This window comes from Cetorhinus maximus, chromosome 16 (assembly GCF_964194155.1).
Source record: "Cetorhinus maximus chromosome 16, sCetMax3.hap1.1, whole genome shotgun sequence".
NCBI lineage: Eukaryota > Metazoa > Chordata > Chondrichthyes > Lamniformes > Cetorhinidae > Cetorhinus > Cetorhinus maximus.
In genome coordinates, this window is record NC_135894.1 from 41,392,198 (window position 1) to 41,418,062 (window position 25,865).

The 25,865-nt window shown below is 40.7% G+C and overlaps 1 protein-coding gene across 2 annotated transcripts in view; it reads left to right on the forward strand.

Annotated features, from left to right (window-relative positions):
* The window catches only part of LOC144691553 (uncharacterized protein CXorf38 homolog), a 35,973-nt gene extending 11,403 nt beyond the window's left edge, over window positions 1-24,570 (forward strand). Inside the window, exons 3-7 of one of the 2 annotated variants that reach the window (XM_078559742.1) lie at window positions 4,354-4,476; window positions 19,861-20,010; window positions 21,155-21,331; window positions 21,672-21,843; window positions 23,784-24,570. In XM_078559742.1, coding sequence (XP_078415868.1) covers window positions 4,354-4,476; window positions 19,861-20,010; window positions 21,155-21,331; window positions 21,672-21,843; window positions 23,784-23,803 — 642 coding nt within the window. In that variant the 3' untranslated portion in view covers window positions 23,804-24,570. The remainder of the gene's footprint in view (window positions 1-4,353; window positions 4,477-19,860; window positions 20,011-21,154; window positions 21,332-21,671; window positions 21,844-23,783) is intronic. The other variant, XM_078559741.1, reaches the window with a different exon arrangement.
* Window positions 24,571-25,865: the final 1,295 nt, after the last annotated feature.

Consider the following 25,865-nt stretch of genomic DNA (forward strand, 5'->3'; position numbering starts at 1 on the left):
GAAAGGCTATGAGATTGCACATGGTTCCACATTTGTGCAGAAAGTAATGCAAGTGCTTGTAACTACATGTTGTATTGACTATTTAAAGCAAACTTGACCTTTTTATTTGAAATATCTCTCATCTGTTAATTAATGTTTGAGTTAAGTTGATTTTAGTTGGTTTGTTACAGTGAATGTTTTAAAAAGTAAAATCTTGTCCAGCAATTTTCTTTCCATTGGTGTCATGGGGATTTCTTTCTTTTTAAAAAGTTATCAATTTCTACAGGTATCATAACAAGTATCCCTACATCTGAAAGAAGACTAATCCAACCAGTCTGGGCTGCATTCACACCTAAGCCCAAGTAGTGGTGATATCTCACAGAACCATCCAATTCTCTTTTAAAATAAAAGCTTAGATGACAGTATGGATTCAATGGGCCTAATGGCCTTCTATGCCCTAATGACCCCATGGACAGAATTTTACGACAGCGGGATTTTACGTTCCTGCTGTCATCAATGGTATTTATAACGGCCCGCCACATTTTACGGCCCCATCCCCGCCAAAACGGGGCTGTACAATTCTGCCCCATTTCTTTATAATAATAAAATATTGCACTTTCTTTAGGGAAGAAAATCTGCTGTCCTTACCTGGTCTTGTCTCCATGTGACTCCGGACCCCAAGCAATATGGTTGACTCTTAAATGCCCTCTGAATGAGAGCAATTAGGGATGGGCAATATTTGCTGGCCTAGCCAGCGATGCCCACATCCCATGAATGAATAAATTTTTTAAAAGTTTATTGAAAGCCCTATATGTGGAATATCGGTTGAGTGTGCTAATGGAATAGATTGCAAGGATATTCAATCTTTGTCATGATTTGCAATTTATGGTAGTAGATTTAGAATGATACAAATTTGCCTATTAAAATTCAGATATCATGTTGGCGGTGGTAGTAATTATAAAGCCAGTTCTATATTGCTCTAATCAGGCAAAGTGAATTTTCATGCATGCACTATAAGACCATAAGATGTAGGAGCAGAAGTAGGCAAATTGGCCCATTGAGTCTGCTCTGCCATTCAATGAGATCATGGCTGATCTGATAATCCTCAACTCCACTTTCCTGCGTTTTCCCCATAACCCTTGATTCCCTTATTGATTAAAATTCTGTCTATCTCAGCCTTGAGTATACTTAATGACTCAGCCTCTACAGCCCTCTGCGGTAAAGAATTCCACAGATTCACTACCCTCTGAGAGAAGCAATTCCTTCTCATCTCTGTCTTAAACGGGCGACCCCTTACTCTGAGATTATGCCCTCTGGTCCTAGACTCTCACACAAGAGGAAATAACCTCTCAGCATCTATCCCATCAAGCCCCCTAAGAATCTTATATGTTTCAATAAGGTCGCCTTTCATTCTTCTAAACTCCAATGAGTACAGGCCCAACCTACTCAACCTCTCCTCATAAGAAAATCCCTCCATATCCGGGATCAACCTAGTGAACCTTCTCTGGGTTGCCTCCAATGCCAGTATATCTTTCCTTATGCTTTCTCCTTTTAAATAATATTCAGCTCCTCTATTCTTCCTGCCAAAGTGCATAATCTCACATTTTCCCACATTATATTCCATCTGCCGAATTTTGCCCATTCACTTAGCCTGTCTATAGCACCTCTGTAGACTCCTTGGGTCATCCTCACCACTTGCCTTCCCACCTATTTTTGGGTCATCCAAGTCATTAATATATATTGTAAATAATTGTACATACTCTTATACACAGAGCTCTGGCCACTGGCATCCAAATGTCAATTAGATTTTTAATATCAGAGAGCGCTAACAGCATAGTCACATCTTTGCCAAGGCTAAAAAGTTTAAAAGTTACTTTGCATCATATGCACTGGTACCACTGAAAGGTTTTTGGAACTTTTATCTCAGATACTTTCCTAGGGATCAGCACCAAAGATCACTCCCTTTTGCAAGCCCTTGCTGTCAGTAAAGATGCCTCCACTACCTGAACCATTCTGGAGGAGACTTACAATAAGTTTTGTGGTCGTCTGCTGCATGTTGCATAACTTTATTTTCTTGAGAAGGAGGAGGAAGGGCAAGACCAGTACATCTTCCTGAAGGCTGGCTCACTCTCCATCCATTGGCAAAGAGACATCCACATTTGAAAAAGGGACAAGGGTTAGCTTTAGTGTGGCAGCAGAGTGCAAGATGAAGTAATTGGTGAAAGCAATTGTAGCTTGTCATGCACAGTTTGTATGGTGAAATGAAAGTAGGAAGGGAAAACATAGATAAAATTTATGAAGAAACTCCATGTGACATCTCCATGGTTGCCATTTGTCACAGTGAAGTTTAGTGCAGTGATTGTAGGAGAGTAAATGGAAGTGGGGATAGGAGTATTGTGGGAAGTGAGCCTGGAGGTGTGAATAGACAGTACAACAGTGATATTCTTACCATTACAACTCTGGTGAAGCCATTGAACTTTTAGTGGCATTTCAACCATGTGTGGGAGCTTGGCTCTTGCAGTGACATTGTCTACAATAATTTCCCATCAGCAGTAACATTGTTGCATCGAGGACTTTTTATCTCCTAGTGGGAACAGGATCTCCCTTCTCCCATCTATTTCCACTAGGGCCTCCAGGACATGTTAGAAAACCTTGGTTCACTCCCAGTACTTGTTGCAGCCATTTGTGCTCATAAGTGTTTTCCTGTTATTTGCAGTGAGAGTGCACCTCTCTTTTTAAGAAATGCTGGCTGTCATTCAAGTGGTGCCCTATTTCTAACCTCTCCAAACAGGCATGCAGCCACTGAATAGCATGGGTAGCACTAGCTGAATGCTTGATTCATTATAATGAGAGTGCAACATGAATATGACTTGCTGCCTGGACAACAGCAGTGCAGCCCCTTCCCCCTGTGTGCCTGCTTTCTGACGCAATTGAAATTCTAGACCAACCTCTATCAAGCTTTCCTGTGTCATGAACACATGGGCAAAATGCACGTTTTGTTGCCTGTGCCCAAGCAATGTGCTTAAACCCCAACCTCAGATATTTTAATTTTAGGTTTTTAAAATCTGGGTCCGCCCTCTGTTTTCAGGGTTAACAAGATAAATAATATTTTACCTACCTATGTTTTTCAAAATAGGTTTTTTATAATCTTATGTCAAAGTAGGAATACTAGTTTGATAAGATTGCATCTCCTAAAATCAGAGGAGATTAACACTTAATTTGTTCTTCCCGTTGTGAGCCACTTGTACCAACCAGGCATCATGAATGATAACAGAGTGGGGTGGAATAGCTGATTTCAATTTCAACTAAAATATTTAATCTCACATTTCCTGTTCAGTTTGTTCAGGAATTTTTAAAAAATTAATGTCACTTTATTTTTACTTATGAAATTATTATTAAGCATGTTTCTAAATTTCATCTCTCTCTCTCTCATACACACACACTCATATTCTCACGCACACACACACACACTCTTCATTTCACTTAGAATAGGAAAGGATCACTCCTAATTAGTAGTCAAGTTTCCCATAAATTTAAGTAATTGATCCCAGAGGGAGCGATTCATATCGCACCCAGCCCCCACTGCCTGAAAAAAACTGCTGTCTTTTTTGGTATCAAAAGGTAGAAAAAGATAATTGTGGAAGAAGAGTGACCAACATATCGAGGAGAAATTTAATTATTCCACAATGACAAGTGTTGAACTTTTCAACTCTGCATAACCGTCAACTTGATGTAAACTAATTTTTATTAATGCAGAAAACCACAAGCGCTTAAAACATTTAAATGCATCATCCCAATTAAAGTTTTCATTACTAAATATTGTCTATCCATCACGTAATTTTACTTAAAGGATGACAACATGGTACTCGTGATATAAAATCTTGAATTTCAGTTTGTATTAGTTGCAAATTTATAAGCTTTTGCTCATACATATATCTATAAATGTGAACCCACTGACTTCAGCTCATCTGCGATGATCTGTGTTTCCCACTATACTCTATTGTATGATTAGCACTGCTACTTCATGAAAAACTATAGTTTAGGCCTTTTTTATTCATGGAAAACACATCACCAGGAAGCCGTTGGTCATCATATGGTCCAGTTAAAATTGCCTTAGTGAGAAATATGTTTTCCATTACCAAAAAGGGTTACCTCACCAGTGCTAGTGCATACGTGTATTCTTTTTGTATACAAGCCATGGTATAAATATTTCAATTCAGAATTTAACTTGTGACCTTAGGACTACTGTATGGACATTCCGCATCTGAGTTATGAATGTTTACTTTGTATTTAAATTGAAAAATTGAAATTTGGTACATTTTATTTTGGATTGTGGTTGAATCATGTACAAAACAAACATTTTGCATTCTGTAGGTCTATATGCCTCGTGGACAGGCCAACAGACAGGGGCCAGAAAAATCTGATGCGGCAGCTCTGTTGAATCTTATTAACTCCTGTGATCAGTTTAACTTTGTTGAACGGCAAAAAGTAATTGAGGTAACACTTTGAAATACAATTTGAAAAGTTATTAATTTGTTTGTTTGCCTGTATCCTAACTAGAGTTGCCAGCTGTGATTAAATGTATTCCTAGAGGTTTCATCATACTTGCCCACAGGGAGGCAGTGGCCTAGTGATGTTGTCACTGGACTAGTAATCCAGAGACCCAGGGTAATTCTTTGGGGACCTGGGTTCAAATCCTACCAGATGGTGGAAATTGATGCAATAATAATCTGGAATTAAAAGTCTGATGATGACATTGTCATTAAAAACCCATCTGGTTCATTAATGTCCTTTAGGGAAGGAAACCTGCTGTCCTTCCCTGGCAGACCCACAGCAATGTGGTTGACTCTTAAATGCTCTCTGAAATGGCCTAGCAAGCCACTCAGTTCAAGGGCAATTGGGAATGGACAACAAATGCTGGCCTAGCCAGTGACACCCCTTTTCTCTGAAAAGGAGACTGGGAAAGGGCAGTGAAATGGAATTATAGTAGATTCAGGTGAAGAGCTGGTGCAGACATGTCTGACTAATAACATCCTTTGGTACTTTAATTTATATTTTTCTATGTATCACTAAGTTTTGCTCACCCATTTTCCTGTTCTTTCTGATCCACACTGGCCTGGTCCCCCAGTGCTCCAATTTTAAATTCTCAGCCACTTATTTCTTCACAAACCCTAAAATTTTCCCCATGTCAAAACTCTTAGTTCCTCCAAATCTGGTCTCTTGTGTGGTCCCCAACAACCACCTTTTTACCCCTCCCTTAACAGCTGTGTCTTCAGTCATCTAATTCCCACACTCTGGAATTCCCTCCCTTAACCTGACTGCCTCTCTACTTCCCTCTCCTTCTTTAAGACTCTCCTTAAATCTTACCTCTTTGACCAAGCTTATGGTTGATTCAGTGTCCATTTTATGTCTGATTATGCTTCTGTCAAGCACCTTGGGATATTTTTCTATGTTAAACATGCAAGGCAAGTTGTTGATTTGAATCACTTGCAATGAGATGGTGTTTGTTGACAAGGTGCTTGCAATAGGGCAGCATTTTTGTATTTACAATTTTCTGGTCATGTTATTACCACACATCAGTTTTATAATGAATGAATTATACAGCAGTGTGATTCGTAACATGCTGTTCAGAATGTCTGTGAACATCCTGGTGATTGCCCTGTCAACAGAATGTCTGCGGGGGAGGGGTGTTAATTCATCCGTATGTGGTTGACATTAGGTCAGAAATGGGGAGCAGGTTTTGGAGACTTTTGTCTGGTTCACTCTGGAGTGAGTATATTTTTTTGTTTTGGGCTGATATTTTCTGTAGTATTCAAATCAAGTGTATTTCTTTAAAATACTGCTCTTTGCACTTCGTGAAGCAGGTTCTTTTATTCTATCAGAATGAATGAGATGTTAGGCAAAATCTCCCTTGTGGAAACCTTTGCCATAAATGAATTGGTGCCGTGGTGTCTTCGGGGAATTTGCATGTCTCTGTACGCATCTAATATACCTCTTTCATTCTCTGAAAAGGAGGCTGGGAAAGGGCAGCGAAATGGGATTACAGTAGATTCAGTTGAAGAACTGGTGCAGACATCTCTGACTAATAGCATCCTTTGGTGCATTAATTTTTATTTTTCGCTTTATTTTATCTCTTAAAGTGTATCAATATTAGTTATATCAAAAGATGATCCAATTTTTATATCTGTCAAAGTTAGTGGTTACTTTGTACCCTTAGCTATATGAGCAATTTATTCTTGGGGGATGTTGGGAGAGGGGTTTGGGGAAATCAAACTTTAGATAGTATCTCAAGGCAAAGCCCAGCATTTGAATCAGTGCTGGGATTTGATTCCCACCTCAATGTCCCCCTACTTAAAGTACTATATTTATTTATCTATTTATTTGATTTTGCTATGGATACCAACACATATGTTGGAGCAATTGGGAACAAGTGATCAGCCTGCTTCTCCATTTTTGTCAGCCATGGTTACTCTTAACTTCTGAATTCCAATTCCTTGTCTTTTCCCCAAATGCTTTAACACCTTTCCTTGTAGGAATGTAATTATATAAGCTAATAGCCTTATTAAATAATTGATATCATGAATCATGAGAACCAACATCAATGTTTTCTAGAGGTGTCAGCTGTGGCTCAGTTCATAGCACCCTCGCCTTTGAATCAGAGGGTTGTGGGTTCATGTCCCACTCCCGGAAACCAAGAACTGTGATTGTACTCAAAAGAGTTGCAATCTGTGACTGCTGATAACTCGAAAGAGTATCAATGTTTTCTAACAGTCTGTACCCTCCCTGTTCCCATTTCCCTTTATTTCTCTTTTGTCCAACCACCTATCTAACTCAATCTTAAATATTGATGTGTTCTTTACTTCAATCAGTAGTTCTGCAGCCTCTCAAACCTTTTTGTAAAAGAGGTTTCTCCTGCATTCAATCTTAAATCTCTCAAATTTAGCCTGATATCTATGTACCCTTGTACCAGACCCAGAATGTGACTAGAATCAATCTACTCTGTTCCATTCCTTCTTCATTTTAAACACCATTATCAAATCACCCCATAATCTCCTCTCTCTTCTAATGAAACAGTCCCAGATTTTCAAACGTTTCTTTGTATTTGTATAAGCTGTATCAAAGTGAATCTGCACTCTATCCTTTTTAGTGTGTCTTAGCCAAGCTTTTCCTGTATAGCTACAACACTGGCATTTACCTGACAATGTCCTGTCCACAAAAAGCAGGACAAATCCAATCCGGCTAATTACACCCCATCAGTCTATTCTCAATTATCTGCAAAGGAATGGAAGATGCTGTCAACAGTGCAATCAAGTGGCACTCATTCAGTGCCAGCCTGCTCATTGATGCTCAGTTTGGGTTCCACCAGGACAACTCAGCTCCAGACCTCATTACAACCTTGGTTCAAACAAGGGAAAAAAGAGCTGAATTCTAGAGATGAGGTGGAAGTGTCTGCCCTTGATATCAAGGCAGCTTTTGACCAAATGTGGCATCAAGAAACCCTTGTAAAATTGAAGTCAGTAAGAATCACTAGAGTCCTAGGCCCAACCACTTTCAGCTGCTTCATCAATGACCTTCCTTCCATCATAAGGTCAGAAGTAGTGTGTTCGCTGTTGATTGCACAGCGTTCAGTTCACAACTGGTCAGCTACTGAAGAAGGCTGTACCTGCATGCAGCAAAACCTGGACAGGATTCAGGCTTGGACTGATAAGTGGCAAGTGACATTCGCACCACAAAAGTGCCAGACAATGACCATCTCAAACAAGAAAGAATCTAACCATCTTCCCTTAACTTTCAACACGATTGCCCTCACTGAATCCTCTACCATCAACACCCTGGAGGTTACTAGAAACTGAACTCAATTGGCCATATAAATACTGTGGCTACAAGAACAGGTCAGAGACTGGAAATTCTGCAACCTGTAACTCACCTCCTGGCTCCCCAAAGCCTGTCCACCATCTACAAAGGACTATCAGGAGTGTCATGGAATACTCTCCACTTGCCTGGATGAGTGTAGTTGCAACAAAACTCAAGAAGCATGTCACCATCCAAGACAAAGCAGCCTGCATTCAGCACCCCATCCAACATGTAAAACATTCAATCCCTCCACTACTGATGCACAATGGCAGCAGTGTGTACCAATTATAAGATGGATTGCAACAACTCACCAAGACTCCTTCAACTGCACCTTCCAAATCCACGACCTCTACCACCTAGGTGGACAAGGGCAGGAGATGCACAGGAATACTGCCACCTACAAGTTCCTTCCAAGCCACACACCATCCTGACTTGGAGCTATATCACCATTCCTTCACTGTCACTGGGTCAGTATCCTGGAATTCCCTCCCTATTAGCATTGAGGATGTAACTACACCACATGGATTCCAGTGATTCAAGAAGGCAGCTCATCAGCACTTTCTCAAGGGTAATTAGGAATGCTGGCATCACTAGCCTACATCCCAAGAACAAATTAAAAAAGACCTTTCTATAGCAAAACTGCAGTCAGTATTCCAATTGTAGTCTTATTAAGGTTTTATATAAATCTACCAATACATCCACCAGCCCAGCACATCAGAGCAAAAGAAAAGGTTGAAGCATTTGCAACAATCTTCAGCCAAAAGTGACCATAAAACCATAAGACATAGGAGCAGAAACAGGCCATTCAGCCCATCAAGTCTGCTTTGCCATTCAATGAAATCATGGCTGATTTGATAATCCTCAACTCCACTTTCCTACCTTTTGCCCATAACCCATGATTCCCTTACTGATTAAAAATCTGTCTATCTAAGCCTTGGATATACTTAATGACCCAGCCTCTACAGCCCTCTGCAGTAAAGAATTCCACAGATTCACTACCCTCTGAGAGAAAAAATTCCATCCCATCTCTGTCTTAAATGGGCGACCCCTTACTCTGCGATTATGTCCTCTGGACCTAGACTCTTCCACAAGGGGAAACAACCTCTCAGCATCTACCCTGTCAAGCCCCCTAAGAATCTTATATGTTTCAATAAAGTCGTCTCTCATTCTTCTAAACTCCAATGAGTACAGGCTCAACCTACTCAACCTCTCCTCATAAGAAAATCCCTCCATACCTGGGATCAACCTAGTAAACCTTCTCTGGATTGCCTCCAATGCCAGTATATCTTCCCTTAGATAAGGGGACCAAAACTGTTCACAGTATTCTAGATGTGGCCTAACTAGTGCCTTGTATAGTCTTAGCAAGACTTACCTAATATTATATTCCATTCCCTTCGAAATAAAAGCCAACATTCCATTTGCCTTCCCTATCACCTGCTGAACTTGTATGCTAGCTTTTTCTGATTCATGCACGAGGACCCCCAAATCCATCTGTTCTGCAGCTTCCTGCAGTCTTTCTCCATTTAAATAATATTCAGCTCCTCTATTCTTCCTTCCAAAGTGCATAACTTCACATTTTCCCACATTATATTCCATCTGCCAAGTTTTTGCCCACTCACTTAGCCTGTCTAAATCCCTCTGTAGACTCTTTGTGTCATCCTCACCACTTGCCTTCCCACCTATTTTTGTGTCATAGTACATTCACTTCCCTCATCTAAGTCATTAATATATATTGTAAATAATTGTGGCCCCAGCACTGACCCCTGTGACACTCCACTAGTTACAGGTTGCCATCCTGAAAACGCACCACTTGTCCCAACTTTCTGTCTTCTATTAGTTAGCCAATCCTCTATCTATACTAACATACTACCCCCAACATCGTGGGCTCTTATCTTTATCGAACGCCTTTTGGAAATCCAAATATATTACATCTACTGGTTCCCCTTTATCTATCCTGCTTGTTAACTCCTCAAAGAATTCTAATAAATTTGTCAGGCTTGATTTCCCCTTCATGAAGCCATGCTGACTCTGCTTGATTATATTATGCATTTCTAAATGCTCTGCTATTACACCCTTTATAATAGACTCTAATATTTTCCCAATGACAGATGTTAAGCTAACTGGCTATAGTTACCTGTTTTTTGTCTCCCTCCCTTTTTGAATAAGGGCGCTAACTTGGCAGTTTTCCAATCTTCTGGGACTTTTCCAGTATCTAAGGATTCTTGGAAGATTACTACCAGTGCATCCACTATCTCTGTAGCTACTCTCTTTAATATGGATGCAACCCATCAGGTCCAGGGGACATTGGTCTTTGGACCCATTAGTTTCCCTAGTACTTTTTTTCCAGTGATAGTTATTGTATTTATTTCCTCCCCCACTTTTGCCCTTTGATTATTTAGTATTTTTGGAATGCTATTAGCGTCTTCTACCATGAAAACTGATGCAAATTCAACTCCTCTGCCATTTCCTGGTTCTGATTATTATTTCCCCAGCCTTGTTCTCTAAGGGGCCTAAGTTCACTTTGGCCTCTCTCTTCCTTTTTATTTATTTAAAGAAGCTCTTGCTATCTGTTTTTATATTACTTGCTAGTTTACTCTCAAAGTTTATTTTCTCCCTCTATTATTTTTTGGTCACCTTTTGTTGGTATTTAAAACTTTCCCAATCCTCTGGCTTACCACCAATCTTCACCACATTGCATGTTTTTTCTTTCAATTTGATACTATCTTTAACTTCCTTGGTTAACCTGGTTGGTATATCCCCTTCCTAGAATCCTTCTTTCTCACTGGGATATATCTTTGTTGTGAGTCATGAACTATTTTCTTAAACGTCTGCTATTGTTCATCAAATGTCTTTTCTACTAAACTCCTTTCCCAGGTAACTCTGCCCTCATTCCTTTTTAATTACTCGTTTTTAAGTTAAGCACAGTTGTTTCCAACCCAAATTGCTCATTCTCAAACTGAATGCTAAATTCAACCATGTTAAGGTCACTGTTTCCTAGGGTATCTTTTACTCAGAGATCATTTATTAAACCTGCCTCATTACACATTACCAGATCCAAAATAGCCTAATCCCTGGTTGAATCCACAACATATTGTTCTAGTAAACTGTCCCGAATACACTCTATGAATTCTTGCTTGTGGCTACCTCTGCCAATTTGATTTTCCCAATCTACATGAAGATTAAAGTCGCCCATGATTAATGTACTGCCTTTTTTACGTGCCCTGATTATCTCCTGATTTATTCTCTGTCCTATAGTATAGCTACTGTTAGGGGGCCTAAATACTACTCCCACCAGTGTCTTCTTCCCCTTGTCATTTTACCTCCACACATATGGATTCTACATCTTCCGATCCAAGGCAATTTCTTGCTATCATACTTATTCCATCTCGTATTAACAAAGCTACCCCAATACCCTTTCCTTTGTGCCTGTCCTTTCGAAAAGTCACATACCCCTGAATATTTAGTTCCCAGCTTTGATCTCCTTGTAACCACATCTCCGTAATAGCTATAAGATCATACCCATTAACCTCTATTTGTGTCGTTAATTCATTTATTTTGTTCTGGATACTACGTGCATTTAAGTAAAGAGCCATTAATTTTGTCTGTTTATCATTTTTCCCCCCTTTGACCCTATTTGATGCTGTTTTTTTATGTTTGTGCACTCTGTCCCTTCCTATCACACTCTGGGTGTCATTACAATGCAATGCTGCCACATCCTTTTGCTTTGTAAGCATACGTATCCCTTCTCCAGAACCCTCCCACCACCTCTCCCCCACCCACCACCACTCTATTTAGCTTAAAGATCTCTCTACAGCCCTAATTATTCAATTCACCAGGGCACTGGTCCCAGCAAGACTCAAGTGAAGCCTGTCCCACTGGAACAGCTCCTTTCTACCCCAGTACTGGTGTCTTATGAACTGAAACCCATTCCTCCCACACCAATCTTTGAGGCACGCATTTAACTCCTTGACTTTATTTACCCTATGCCAGTTTTCCCATGGCTCAGGTAGTAATCCCGAGATTATTACTTTGGAGGTTCTGCTTTTTAATTTAGCTCCTAACTATTCAAATTCCTTCAGCACCTCCTTTCTAGTCTTATCAATGTCATTGGTACCAATGTGGACAACGACAACTGGATTCCTCCCTCCCACTCCAAGTTCCTCTCCAGCCCTGAGGAGGTGTCCTTAACCCTGGCACCGGGCAGGCAACACAGCCTTCGGGACTCACGCTCACGGCTGCAAAGAACAGTATCTATCCCCCTAATTATACTGTCCTCTACCACTACTACGTTCCTATTTCCTATCCCCACTTGAATGGCTTCCTGTATCACGGTGTCATGGTCAGTTCACTCATTCTCCCCGCAGTCCCTGCTCTCATCCACACAGCTTGCAGGATCCTCATAACTGTTGGACAGTTGCAGGGGTCGAGGCTCCTCGGTAGATGACCCATCTTGGCCTCCTCCAGAGGTCCCCAGCATCGCAGATGCCAGTCTTCAGCCAATTCGATTTACTCCACGTGATATCAGAAATGGCTGAAGGCATTGGATACTGCAAAAGCTATGGGCCCTGACAATATTTTGGCAATAGTACTGAAGACTTGTGCTCCAGAACTTGCTGTGCCCCTAGCCAAGCTGTTCCAGTACAGCTACATCACTGGCATCTACCTGGAATGTGGAAAATTGCCCAGGTATGTCCCATCCACAAAAAGCAGGACAAATCCTACCCAGCTAATTATCGCCCCATCAGCCTGCTCTCAATCATCAGTAAAGTGATGGAAGGGGTCAACAACAGTGTTATCAAGTGGCACTTGCTTAGAAATAACCTGCTCACTGACACTCACTTTGGGTTCAGCCAGAATCACTCAGCTCCTGACCTCATTACAGCCTTGGTTCAAACATGGACAAAAGAGCTGAACTCCCGGTGAGAATGACTGCCCTTGACATCAAGGCAGCATTTGACAGAGTGTGGCATCAAGGAGCCCTAACAAAACTGGAGTCAATGGAAATCAGGGGAAAACTGTCCACTGGTTGGAGTCATACCTAGCACAAAGGAAGATGGCTGTGGTTGTTGGAGGTCAATCATCTCAGTTCCAGGACATCACTGCAGGAGTTCCTCAGGGTAGTGCCCTTGATCATCAATGACCTTCCTTCCACCTTAAGGTCAGAAGTTCACTGATGATTGTGAAATGTTCAGCACCATTCGTGACTCCTCAGATACTGAAACAGTCCATGTCCAAATGCAGCAAGACCTGGACAATATTCAGGCTTGGGCTGACAAGTGGCAAGTAACATTCACACCACACAAGTGCCAGGCAATTACCATCTCCAATAAGAGAGAATCTAACTATCGCCCCTTGATGTTCAATGGCATTACATAGCTGAATCCCCTATTATCAACATCCTGGTGGTTAGCATTGACCAGAAACTGAACTGGACCAGCATACAAATACTGTGGCTACAAGAGCAGGTCAGAGGCTAGGAATCCTGCAGCAAGTAACTCAACTCCTGACTCCTCATAGCCTGTTCACCATCCACAAGCACAAGTCAGCAGGTTGATGGAATACTCCTCACTTGTCTGGATGAGTGCAGCTCCAATAACACTCAAGAAGCTCGACACCATTCAAAACTAGGCAGCCCGCTTGATTGACACCCCATTCATGAACATTGACTCCCTCCATTACCGACGCACAATGGCAGCAGTGCAGCTTTACAAGATGCACTGCATAAATTCACCAATGCTCCTTAGACAGCACCTTCCAATCCCATGATCACCACCATCTAGAAGGACAAGAACAGTAGATTCATGGGAACACCACCACCTGGAATTACCCTCCAAGTCACTCACCATCCTGACATGGAAATATATCACCGTTCCTTCTTTGTTGCTGGGTCAAATTCCTGGAACTTCCTTCCTAACAGCACTGTGGGTGTACTTACACCACATGGACTGCAGCGGGTCAAGAAAGCAGCTCACCACCATCTTCTCATGGGCAATTAGGGATGGGCAATAAATGCTGGCCCAGCCAGTGAAGCCCACATCCCATGAATGAGTGAAAAAATTTCTTGAATTCTATATGTTATACCTCTTGCCATAAAACACAGCATTCCATTAGCTTTCTTTGTGGCCTTGTCCACTTGATATGCTGCTTTTAACGCCTCATGAATTTGAACCCAAACATCTCTGCTACATTACCCAGCAACAAAATTTTAGATTTTTCAGTCAGAATACAACTCAGCTGTAACTCATCCACTTCCAGTTTTAATGGAGATGTGTTTGGAGCCAGTAAGAACCTTACTGAAGTCGGGGAATTACTGACTCAATTAATGTCCTTAGGAAATGTTAATGAGGCTTTTGCAAATTTATTTTACCAACTCCAAATTTAACTTGTGCAGCACAAGTTTCCTGGAGCTTGGGAAACTGACCATTGAAACTGAGTCTAGCTTGAGCAGCTGTTCAGGTAGATATTTGATTTGGTCATTGTCCCATTTAAACAGTTGCTGTCTCAGTTCCTGCTGTCAAACATTTAATTGGCACAGAGTTCTTATTTGGATGCAACTTTTTTCCACCTTGGAGGCTCTCCATGTGACAAGATCATTATGGATGCGTTTGATAGCACATCAGAAGAGGAAAACCATTCCTGTCCAAGGCAGTAATAACATGATATGATCAATTAATATGTGTACAGAAGGAGGGACTAAGGTCACAGAAGGCAAGGCTTCTTCGATAACACCTTCCAAACCCCCAACCTCTACCACCTAGAAGGACAAGGGCAGCAGACACATGGGAACACCACCACCTGCAAGATGCCTTCCAAGCCACACACCATTCTGACTTGGAAATATATCACTGTTCCGTCACTCCCTGGGTCAAAAATCCTGAAAATGCCTTCCTAACAGAGCTGTGGGTATACCTACACCACATGGACTGCAGCGGTTCAAGAAGGCAACTCACCACCACCTTCTCAAGGGCAATTAGGGATAAGCAATAAATGCTGGCCTAGCCAGCGAAATCCACATCCCGTGAAAATATATATATTTTTTTAAATCCACATCGGAGTCTTTACAGACAGAGGTTCAACTTCTGTGATCTCTCAGACGAGCAGTGCTTCCACAGGCTCAGGTTGCATTGACTGGTCCTGGCAGACACTAGAAGATGATCTGCTCCCTGTTAAACCTGGTGGTCATGCTGTGAAAGAGTCAACCAGCCAAAACCTTTGTTGCTCTTTATCCTTCCACGACTCACGTCCATTCTCCCAGTTCCTCTGATTCTGGGGCACAGATACAACAGGCCAAATGCCTCCTTCTGTGCTATAAACATTCTATGATTCTATGATTTGTTCTGACAAGGTCACCTTCCATACCAGTGCTTCTGGTATGTCTTCCTTTTTCCTCAACCAAGGATTCCCTTCCACCATGGTTGACAGGGCTCGCTACTATTTTTGTTCCATTTCCTCTACTTGTGCTCTCACCCCTCCCCCTCTCACCCAGACCCACAAAGGGTTCTGCTTGTTCCACTAGCCTCCTCATTCAATGGATCATCTTCCAATATTTCTACCATCTCAAGCACGATGCCACCATCAAATACATCTTCCCCTCACCTCCCATTTTAGTATCGAGCAGAGATGTTTCTTCCATAACACCCTGGCCTACTCCTCAATCACCCCCAACAACCCCTCCTCTTTCCACAGCACCTTCCAATGCAAAGATGTAACACCTGCCCTTTTACCTCCTCCTTTCCCACTATTCAGGGTCCCAAACACTCCTGTGCTTTTTCTAGATCTTTAGTATACTGTACTCATTGCTCATGATGTGGTCTCCTCTATATCGAGGAGACCGAATGCAGACTGGGTGACCACTTTGTTTTAACACTTTCATGGGCTTCCAGTCATCTGTCATTTTAATTCTCCACCCCACTCCCAGGCTGATCTCTCTGTACTCAGCCTCCCAGACTGTTCCAATGAAACTCAACATAAACTTGAGGAATAGCACCTCAACTTTCTATTAGGCACTTTGCAGCCTTCTGGACTCAATATTAAATTAAACAATTTTAGATCATAATCTCTGCTCCCATTTTTTCAGATGGCAGTTGCTGGCGATGATTCTGTTATTTCCCATTTACACTTCCTCTTGATCATCTTTTTTTTCTTTCACTTCATTACTATCTCTGTTTACCTTGCACCATCATCCTTTTTGTCATTTAATCTCTTTTATATTCCACTCTATCATAGGCCTTCCCTTTTGTTCTTTACCCCACCCTTTTCTCCGCCTTTGAACCTACTTTTACATCTTTAATTTCAATGCAAGCTCGAGGAACAGCACCTTATCTTTCAACTCTGTGCTCTACAGCCTTCTGGACACAACATAGTGTTTGACAAAATAAGAAATACAGAAAATGCTGGAAAAACTCTTGTCACAGAAGCTGCCAGATCTGCTGAGTTTTTCCAGCATTTTCTGTTTTTATTTCGGATTTCCAGCACCTGCTGTATATTGCTTTTATCATAGGGTTCAACAACTTTAGATCATAACCTCTACCTTTTTTCCTTGTGTTGGTCCTGTCTTGTTTCTTTCTTTATCCCTTTATTAGAGAATTAATTCCAGATTTTCATTAGATTCAAATTTCACCATCTGCTGTGGTGGGATTAGAATTTGGGTCCCCAGGGCATTACACTGGGTCTGTGGATTATGAGTCCAGTGACAATACCACTATGCCACCACTGCCCATTGCACCCCCCCACCCCCAACACAGTGTGACAGCAATCTATTTAGGACTGCAACTGAATGGAATCAGCAGCAAGCATGCTTCAACACAGGTAAGTCTTGTGGCCAGAACGGGGATTGAACCTGTGACCTTGGCATTATTAGCAGCATGCTCTAACCTTTATGTTGCATTCAAATGGTTTTTATGTAGCTATTCACGCTTCATTTGGACAAAACTTTTGTTTCTTTACCATACTCATTACCACTCTCTTTGGCTGTTACTTCATGAATTCTTTTGTTATTTAATCTTCCCTGCTCTCCACCCTATCACAGAGCTTCCTTTTTGTTCTTCCTGCACCCTCCCGCCTTCCACCGACTTAAAAACTCTTTCATTTCTATCTTTTCTTCAGTTTTGATGAAAGATCACTCAACCTGAAACATTAACTCTATTTCTGGCCACAGATCCTGCTTGACCTGCTGAGTTTTTCCAGCATTTTATGTTTTTCTTTACATCGTTAGTTTATTTCAGTTCTGATGGAAGGCCATTGACCTGAAATGGTAATTCTGTTTCGTTCTTTAGGGATGCTGCCTGACCTGCTAAGAATTTCCAATATTTTCTGTTCTTATAGGTAAAGCATTTTAGGTAAAGCTTTTAGGTAAAGCATACTTTTAGGTAAATCTGCGTCAGAGCAGTGGGACTCATTCAAGAAGGGAATAGGGAGAGTACAGGGCCAACATATTCCAGTAAAGATAAAGGGTGGGACCAACAAATCCAGGGAACCCTGGATGTCGAGGGATATACAGAATTGTATAAAGAGAAAAAGGGAGGCTTATGGCAGATACCGAGGGCTCAAAACGGTGGAAGCCCTAGAGGAGTATAGAATATGTAGGGGGGGAACTTAAAAAGGAAATTAAGAGAGCAAAAAGGGGGCATGAAAAAACATTGGCAGGTAAAATAAAGGAAAATCCAAAGTTATTTTACAAGTAAATTAAGAGTAAGAGGATAACTAGGGAAAGAGTAGGGCCCATTAACGACCATAGTGGTAATTTGTGTGTGGAGCTGGAAGACGTAGGTAGGGTGCGAAATGAATACTTTGTGTCGGTGTTCACAAGTGAGAGGGACGACGTGGGTATGGAAATCAGGCAGAAGGGCTATGATATAATTAAAGAAATTAGCATAGAAAAGGAGGAGGTTCTAAATGGTCTGGCAGGCTTAAAAGTAGTTAAATCTCCAGGCCAGGATGAAATGTATCCCAGGCTGTTGAGTGAGGCAAGGGACGAGATAGCAAGGGCGCTGGCAATAATTTTCAATACCTCTCTGGCCACAGGAGAGGTGTCAGAGGACTGGAGGACAGTCGTTATTCAAGAAGGGAGGAAGGAATAAATTAGGGAACTACAGGCCAGTCAGTCTAACCTCAGTGGTGGGGAAACTATTGGAAGCAATTCTGAGGGACAGAATTAATCTACACTTGGAGAGGCAGGGATTAATCAAGGACAGTCAGCACGGTTTTGTTAAGGGGAGGTCATGTCTGACTAATTTGATTGAGTTTTTTGAAGAGGTGACCAGGTGTGTAGATGAGAGCAATGCATTTGACGTAGTCTACTTGGACTTCATCAAGGCTTTTGATAAGATCCCGCATGGGAGACTGATAACAAAGGTAAAAGCCCATGGGATCCAAGGCAATTTGGCAAATTGGATCCAGAGTTGGCTGAGTGGCAGGAAGCAGAGGGTGATGGTCAAGGGGTGTTTTTGTGACTGGATGCCGGTGTCCAGTGGAGTTCCACAGGGTTCGGTGTTGGGTCCCTTGCTGTTTGTGGTATATATAAACGATTTAGACTTGAATGTAGGAGGGTTGATCAGTAAGTTCGCAGATAACATGAAAATTGGTGGGGTGGTAAATAATGAGGAGGATAGCCTTAGATTACAGGAGGATATAGATGGGCTGGTCAGATGGGCTGATCAGTGGCAAATGGAAGTTAATCCGGATAAATGTGAGGTGATGCACTTGGGCGGGACAAACAAGGCACGGGAATACATGATGAATGGTAGGACCCTGGGAAGTACCGAGGATCAGAGGGACCTTGCTGTGCATGTCCACCGGTCCCTTAACGTAGCGGGACAGGTAGATAAGGTGGTTGAGAAGGCATATGAGGTACTTGCCTTTATTAGCTGAGGCATAGAATATAAGAGCAGGGAGGTTATGCTGGAACTGTGTAAAATGCTGGTTAGGTCACAGCTAGAGTATTGCATGCAGTTCTGGAATCCGCATTATAGGAAGGATGTGATTGCACTAGAGAAAGTGCAGAAGAGATTTACCAGGATGTTGCCTGGGCTGGAGAGTTTTAATTATGAGGAGAGATTGGATAGACTGGGGTTAGACGAGATTGAGGGGGGACATGATTGAGGTGTATAGATAGGGTAGACAGGAAGAAACTTTTCCCCTTGGTGGAGGGATCATTAACCAGGGGGCATAGATTTAAGGTAAGGGGCAGGAGGTTTAGAGGGAATATGAGGAAGAATTTTTTTACCCAGAGGGTGGTGGGAATCTGGAACTCACTGCCTGAAAGGGTGGTAGAGGAAGAAACCCTCAAAACATTTAAGAAGTTGTGCACTTGCGATGCCATGGCATACAAGGCTATGGGCCTAGTGCTGGAAAAAGGGATTAGAATAATTAGGTACTTGTTTGACTGGCGCAGAATTGATGGACCAAAGGGCCTTTTTCTGTGCTGTAGGCCTCTATGACTGTATTTCAGATTTCCAGTGTCTACAGTAGTTTACTTTTGTTTTAACCTCCTATTTCTATTTGTGCACTGTCCCTTTAAATACAGCTGAGATTATGTCATGCAGGTGCACATCACACCATTGGAGACATGAAACCTGGAAGTTAATGTTATTTGGTAGAATTAAATTAAGATCACAGATTCTGATCCACTCGTTTCACTTCCAGATTTCCCCCATGTAATTCTACTCCGCAGCTTAGAATCTGCCTTCATTTGACTATCCGGGCCACCATCTCTTTAAAGGGGCTCTGTCCCACATTTAACAATTCTGTTTTTGATACACTTGTAGAATGAAGATCTGCATTTGAATATCTCAAAATAAGTCTCGTGCATTTTATGATATGTTCTTTTTCTTAAAGTCTTCAAGTACTGGTTACTCAAATTTAAATCTAAAGTAAAGTTCATTCAGATTTAAAAGTATAATAATCTCACTGATTTATTGTGAACTTTATGCAACTGGGACACATTGATATGGAGTGCTGTGTTCTATTGAATGCAGTAACAGCGAAAGTTAATTTATACCGACATGTGATTCTGATGTTTATGTTCAGATAATTAAATGTCGCAATGACTTGATGCATTCTGTCGAAATGAGAGTGTCTGCCGAATGGTTAGATAACTATAGAAAGAAGATCCTTGTACTTCTACAGGAATTTCAACATGTCCCTGAAGCAAAAGCAGCCAACAAAATTATACAAGAGGTAACCACACTATAAATACTTTGTGAAACAAGTTTTTTTAAGCAATTACTGAATATTACTTGAAGTGCACTTAGAAAACCAATGCCTGCCATAAGGCTCAACCTCAGTTCCTCTTTTGCTTCAAGCATCTGAGTTGTGAAGTGAAGGAAAAAACAGTGGCCAATTTAAAAAATGGTCTCCTTTGGTTTTGCCCATGGATAAAGAATTAGTAAATAAACAAATGGATGCTCCACTTGTTGCAGGTAAATAGATCCGTTTGTGTCTTTGCATACCTCAGCACAGAAATGAATTTGTGCATGCAACCTAAATAAATAAATGTGTTGCACACTTCTTGCAGTTAAGTGAAAATGTGTTTGACTCTGCTTCTGACACTGATTGCAAAATTATTAGAAATAGGTGCACATGAGAAACATGCAGAGTATATATGACACATATACTGTATACAAATTAGAAATATGTAATTATAGAAACTTATACAACTATATATAAGCATATCAAATTATATAAAATAGTGTAAATACAAATGTATCAATTCTAAATATGATTTTATTTATAAATCCTATAATTATAAACATAAGTCATGCATTTAATAAGTTTTGTGCCATTGCAAATGACCCAATATATAATTAGACAGCCCTTATTTCCTTCTTAATTGGTCAACACTGACCATTTGATCAGTCATGTGGTTAACAGCAACCAATTGAAATTACCAAAATCTGAAGTTTGCCATGGGATATTTCATTTGGGCCAAAGCCATATACTAGATGCACAAAGGGAGTGGTGAATGTTGCAAGTAATTCAGCTAGTGGTTCTATAAACATCCATTATGATGACTCTGAGCATACTTTAGCATCAGCTTACTTCTCAACTGTTCTCTTGTGTTTCTCGATTACATTGGTCTTAGAGGGGGTGCAGCACAGATTTACATGGATGATGCTCTAGCTTAAAGGGTTAATTTACGAGGACAGAATGTATAAACATGGGTAACTTGTCTATAAAGTCAAATAACAGCTTGCTTTTATACCTCTGTTTGTGTCATTTTGAACTGAATGTTCACATTATAACTAACACTAAAGATTAAGTGGGAACAAGGTAATGTAGTTTCATGTATAATTTGAGACAGATTCTGTTGTTGGATCAATAGATTGCATCATCTGACTGGCAAGTTCAGATAACGACAACTGATGAAGTGGATGCATTGAAGTTTACAAATGAGGAGATCGATGTTGGCCAGATCTTCAATGCTGAATTAGAACTGATTCGAGAATGGGTGGAGGAGCTAGGTTTCACAGTGGAAGAACAAGAGGCTTTGTACATACAGGTACAGCAATTGCGTATTCATGACTTTAAAGCTCACCAGCACCTTCGCAAGGGCAATTAGAGATGGGCAATAAATGCTGGTCTAGCCAGCAAAGCCCATATCCCTTGAATGAATAAAAAAAATGATCCTAGTAATACCAAGTTGTTAACAGTAATATTATTTTATTTAAATTTGAGTTCACCAGCTCAAATTTATATTTGCTTATCTTGATGTTGTCATTGGTAAATATTTTGACTTAAGTTATGCATATAGTTTCTAAGTAAAAATATACAGCTTCCTCTTGCTCTATTGCCTGTGTAGCTTACTGTGTGTAATTATTCATTTTTTTGTTCTTTTAAAGCACTTAAACAGTTTGAATACATTCAAAGAATTTTTGAAACAAAATAAAGAACTTGAAAGTGTACTTCACAAGGAAATTGAGCAGTTGCATACTCTTGAAAAAAAGCTGAAAAGTGGCAAGAGGACTGTGAAAGATCAAGATGGAGAGGAGTCAAACCTAGAGGAAAATGAAGGTAACAATGCCAAAGAATCTCTTGCTCAACATAATTAAAAAGTGATTTCTATACAAATATACAGGATATATTCTTCAAATTTAAACCCAAAAGTATGTCTTAGGCTATTCAACTACGGAGGGCATAACATCGGAATATGATTCTCTTCTCACTCAATCATATTTGTACATTTTCTAGTATTAGATTATTGGATAATGATTAGTCATGGGGACTTTAGCTAAGAACAAGTATCTCCACACAGACCAGGAATTACATTTACAATCTCAATACCACCAATGTCAAACTTGACATTTTATTCACTGAACCGCCTGGGTGGTTGTTTTAATAGTTGTACCAATTAAGTAAAACTAAAGTATTCACTCATTTCATGTAACCTCTATAATGGCTGCCTTGTGCCAATAGTGTGTAAGATATCCTCGTTGGATATACAAATATATGTAGAATTAGGAACAAAAATAAAAATACCTGGAAAAACTCAGCAGGTCTGACAGCATCTGCAGAGAGGAACACTGTTAACATTTCGAGTCCGTATGACTCTTCAACAGAACTAAGGAAAAATAGAAAAGAGGTGAAATTTCCTTAGTTCTGTTGAAGAGTCATACGGACTCGAAATGTTAACTGTGTTCCTCTCCGCAGATGCTGTCAGACCTGCTGAATTTTTCCAGGTATTTTTATTTTTGATTTGGATTTCCAGCATCCGCAGGTTTTTGCTTTTATTTATGTAGAATTAGGCTTAGGTTTGATCTAATTTCATTAAAAAGCTTTTAGTTTCTTTTTACCAGATGAGATGATTGAAGGTTGTTCATTTCCATGATACTTTAGGGTTTGATTTGTCATGATACAGTTTATCTAACAGTGTAGTTTAAGTGTTTGCAGAAATAACAGGATGTAGCAAATTCATGTCTTGATTTCATGGCCACATTGAAAAATAGTTAGTCAAGGCTAAAGAAATGGAACCATGGAAAACAAGTTAACTTATATTGTTTTGAAGAAAATTCATCCTTTCCAGGGGGGTCTTGTTCCCAATAAAACTCGTCATGTTATAATTAATTATCATTGACAATATTCAAGAGAAGCAGACCATAAAGATCCCAAGCTTCTTAAATTGTACTGAGATTCAGGAGTGGAAAGGAACAGTGACAAGGCTACGTCTCCCTCTAACCAGCAAAAAAAAACATGGTTGTATGGTTTATTCCTTCGTATATCTACTGCTTAAAGATAGTGGCCAGAATCTTGTGGAGGTGATGGACCAGGTCAGAGCCGGCAAGAGCCCTGCATCACTCTTTTTCTAGGAAGGCCAGCCACAGCATGTAGCAAACAGGCACTTGACAGGCCAGCTGCAGGCCTTCACCCAGGATCAAGGACCCCAAGAATAGAAGTCCCACCCACAGAGCTACTGGCCAATCAGAGGCCAGCAACTCTACTGAATGGCAGTGCCACCATGGAGGCAGTGGCAACTGCCGGTACGACACCCACGTAAAGCCTAGGGTTGTTGCTTGATCCCACGCCAGAGGTGGGTGATGGCGGGAGAGGGTTCGCAGGGTGGGGGTCAGGGGAGGGGAGATGCGAGCAAGGGCAGGGGGTTAGCTCTCAGCAGGCCTCTTTTCTCAGTGCTGGGTCCCTTGGTCAGGCACTGAGTACCTGACAACAAGTGACCCTCCCTGGGACCCCACAAGTGAACATGCCAGGTTTGCTTGTCATGCTGCCTGCATGGTGAGACCCCGCCACCACTGGGTTAATACTAGCGGTGACAGGATGAAGCTATTAAGTGGGCATTAATTGGGTGGTGGGACAGGAAGGCAAGCCGAGCTGTGCATCTTTTACAATCCACTGGGGAAAAAGAAACATAAAAGCATGAAGTGGCATCACATTAACCAGTTTAGTGATGAGTGGTCAGAAATTGTCTGATAAATAATCTAAATACAATGCTTGATTTACAGATATAAAGACATCTTCATGATGCTGACACTATGATTAATGATTGCATTTGGACTTATATTTGGAAACTATGATGGTGAACAAGTTCGAGTACAGCATTGCATCTTTGCCGATGGAATCAGAAGGCAAACTGTGATTATACAAGATGGTTCATTATTAATCCAAGAATGAAGAATAAAACTTCCCATCAACATTACGTGGATGCCAAGGACTACGCCTAGTCCTGGAGTGGACTGGGGACATTGGTGGAGTACAAGTAGTGTTTGTTGAATTGTAAATGAGAAATCAAAGAAATTTAATCATTCTCAAGGATGGGACTATTGAATATGTTACTTGTGTATACATATCTGTAGGATTATGATTTGGTTTAATCCCTTATGCGTAAAGCTTTTGAAATGCTTAAAAGCTGTTCATTCTAATTATGCTTTAGGATTTGACTTGTCAGGATACAGTTTAGCTGACACTATTGGTGTTTTTAAAAGTTAGTTTCTACCAGAAGCTTGAATAAATATGGGTTAGGAGTTAAGAAAGATGAACAGATTATTAACAGGGCAATCTCTCCAGGGATAATTTATGTATCGTCACACCAGCCACCATTGATCCACTGTGGCAATTAAATTTTCCTTACGTTTGCAAAAGAATTGAGTGTAAGTACGAGTGTGTAGCAGTGACAATGCTAGCATCAGATTATGTATCCTTGTGAAGTTTGTCACCCAGAATGGTTATGTGAATCAATAACTGTTTAGGTTTTACAAGATTCTCAAACATAAAATACTCAAGCCAAGGAAACAGTATGTGATGGACTTGTGGCTCAGGTTACACATCAAGTGGTGCACTCAAATGTGTGATATGAAAGGGATTACCTCATTTAGGGAAATTGTAGAGTGTGGCTAAGGGAACTAAGGATAGGGTTAATAATGAATCAACCACCAAATTCTGTCAATGTGAGTACCCAAGTCCTTCACTGTCTTGTCAGCTGTGGACATCTTGTACATTTCAAGCTGCTCAAGCTGAATCTCCAGCTTTTCTTCTATAATCAGCCCAAGGACCTCCCAATCAACAGCGGTCCCTATATGCCTCACATGCAGTTGTGGGTACCTTATATTTATCCTATTGGAAGAATATGGTAAATTAGGGACTAGAGACATAATCAATGAGAAATTACTCAACTGAATGTCTGATAAACAATTGTAAAAATGGGTACCGGCAAAAAAATAACTTTTGTTTGATTCAACAGGATCCATAATCATATAAGTACACCTAAGAAACTGTGTTCTATCATGGTGTAAACAAATATCCACTATCAATACCAAATTGGTGTTATATATTCTTGCACACTTTTATGGGGAGGCAGTGGTATAGTGGTATTGTGACTGGACTGGTAATCCAGAGACCCAGGGTAATACTCTGGGGACCCGGTTTCAAATCCTACCATGGCAGATGGTGGAATTTGAATTCAATGAATATCTAGAGTTAAAAGTCTAATGATGACCATGAAACCATTGCTGATTGTTGTAAAAACCCATCTGGTTCACCAATGCCCTTTAGGGAAGGAAATCTGCCGCCCTTACCTGTGGTTGACTCTTTAAAAAAAGCCCTCTGAACAAGGGCAATTGGGGATGGGCAATAAATGCTGGCCTAGCCAGTGACCCCCATGTCCCATGAACAAATAAAAAAAAAATTTCAGTTGTAAAACAGAACATTACCAAAAGACATTCACACTGAAGCCTCTAAACCAGTTGTAGCATTTGGATACCCTATACCTCCTCTGTCTTTTCATCTATAGTTGTATTAGCTAGAGGGGCTATTTCTAAAAGATATCTGATAAAAATTCAAACTCCTTATGTCTTCTTCATAACATACTTTCCTGCCTAACTTTCTGTCATCTGCAAAGTTAGCTACCATGCCTTCACTCCCACCATCTAAGTATTGATGTAAATTGTAAAAAGTTGAGGCCCCAGCACAGACCCCTGTGGGAATCCAAACATCACATCTTGCAGGTCAGACAAAGACCCATTTGTGCTTACTCTTTTTTCTGCCAGCCAGCCAATCTTCTATCCATGCTAATATGTTACCCCCTACAC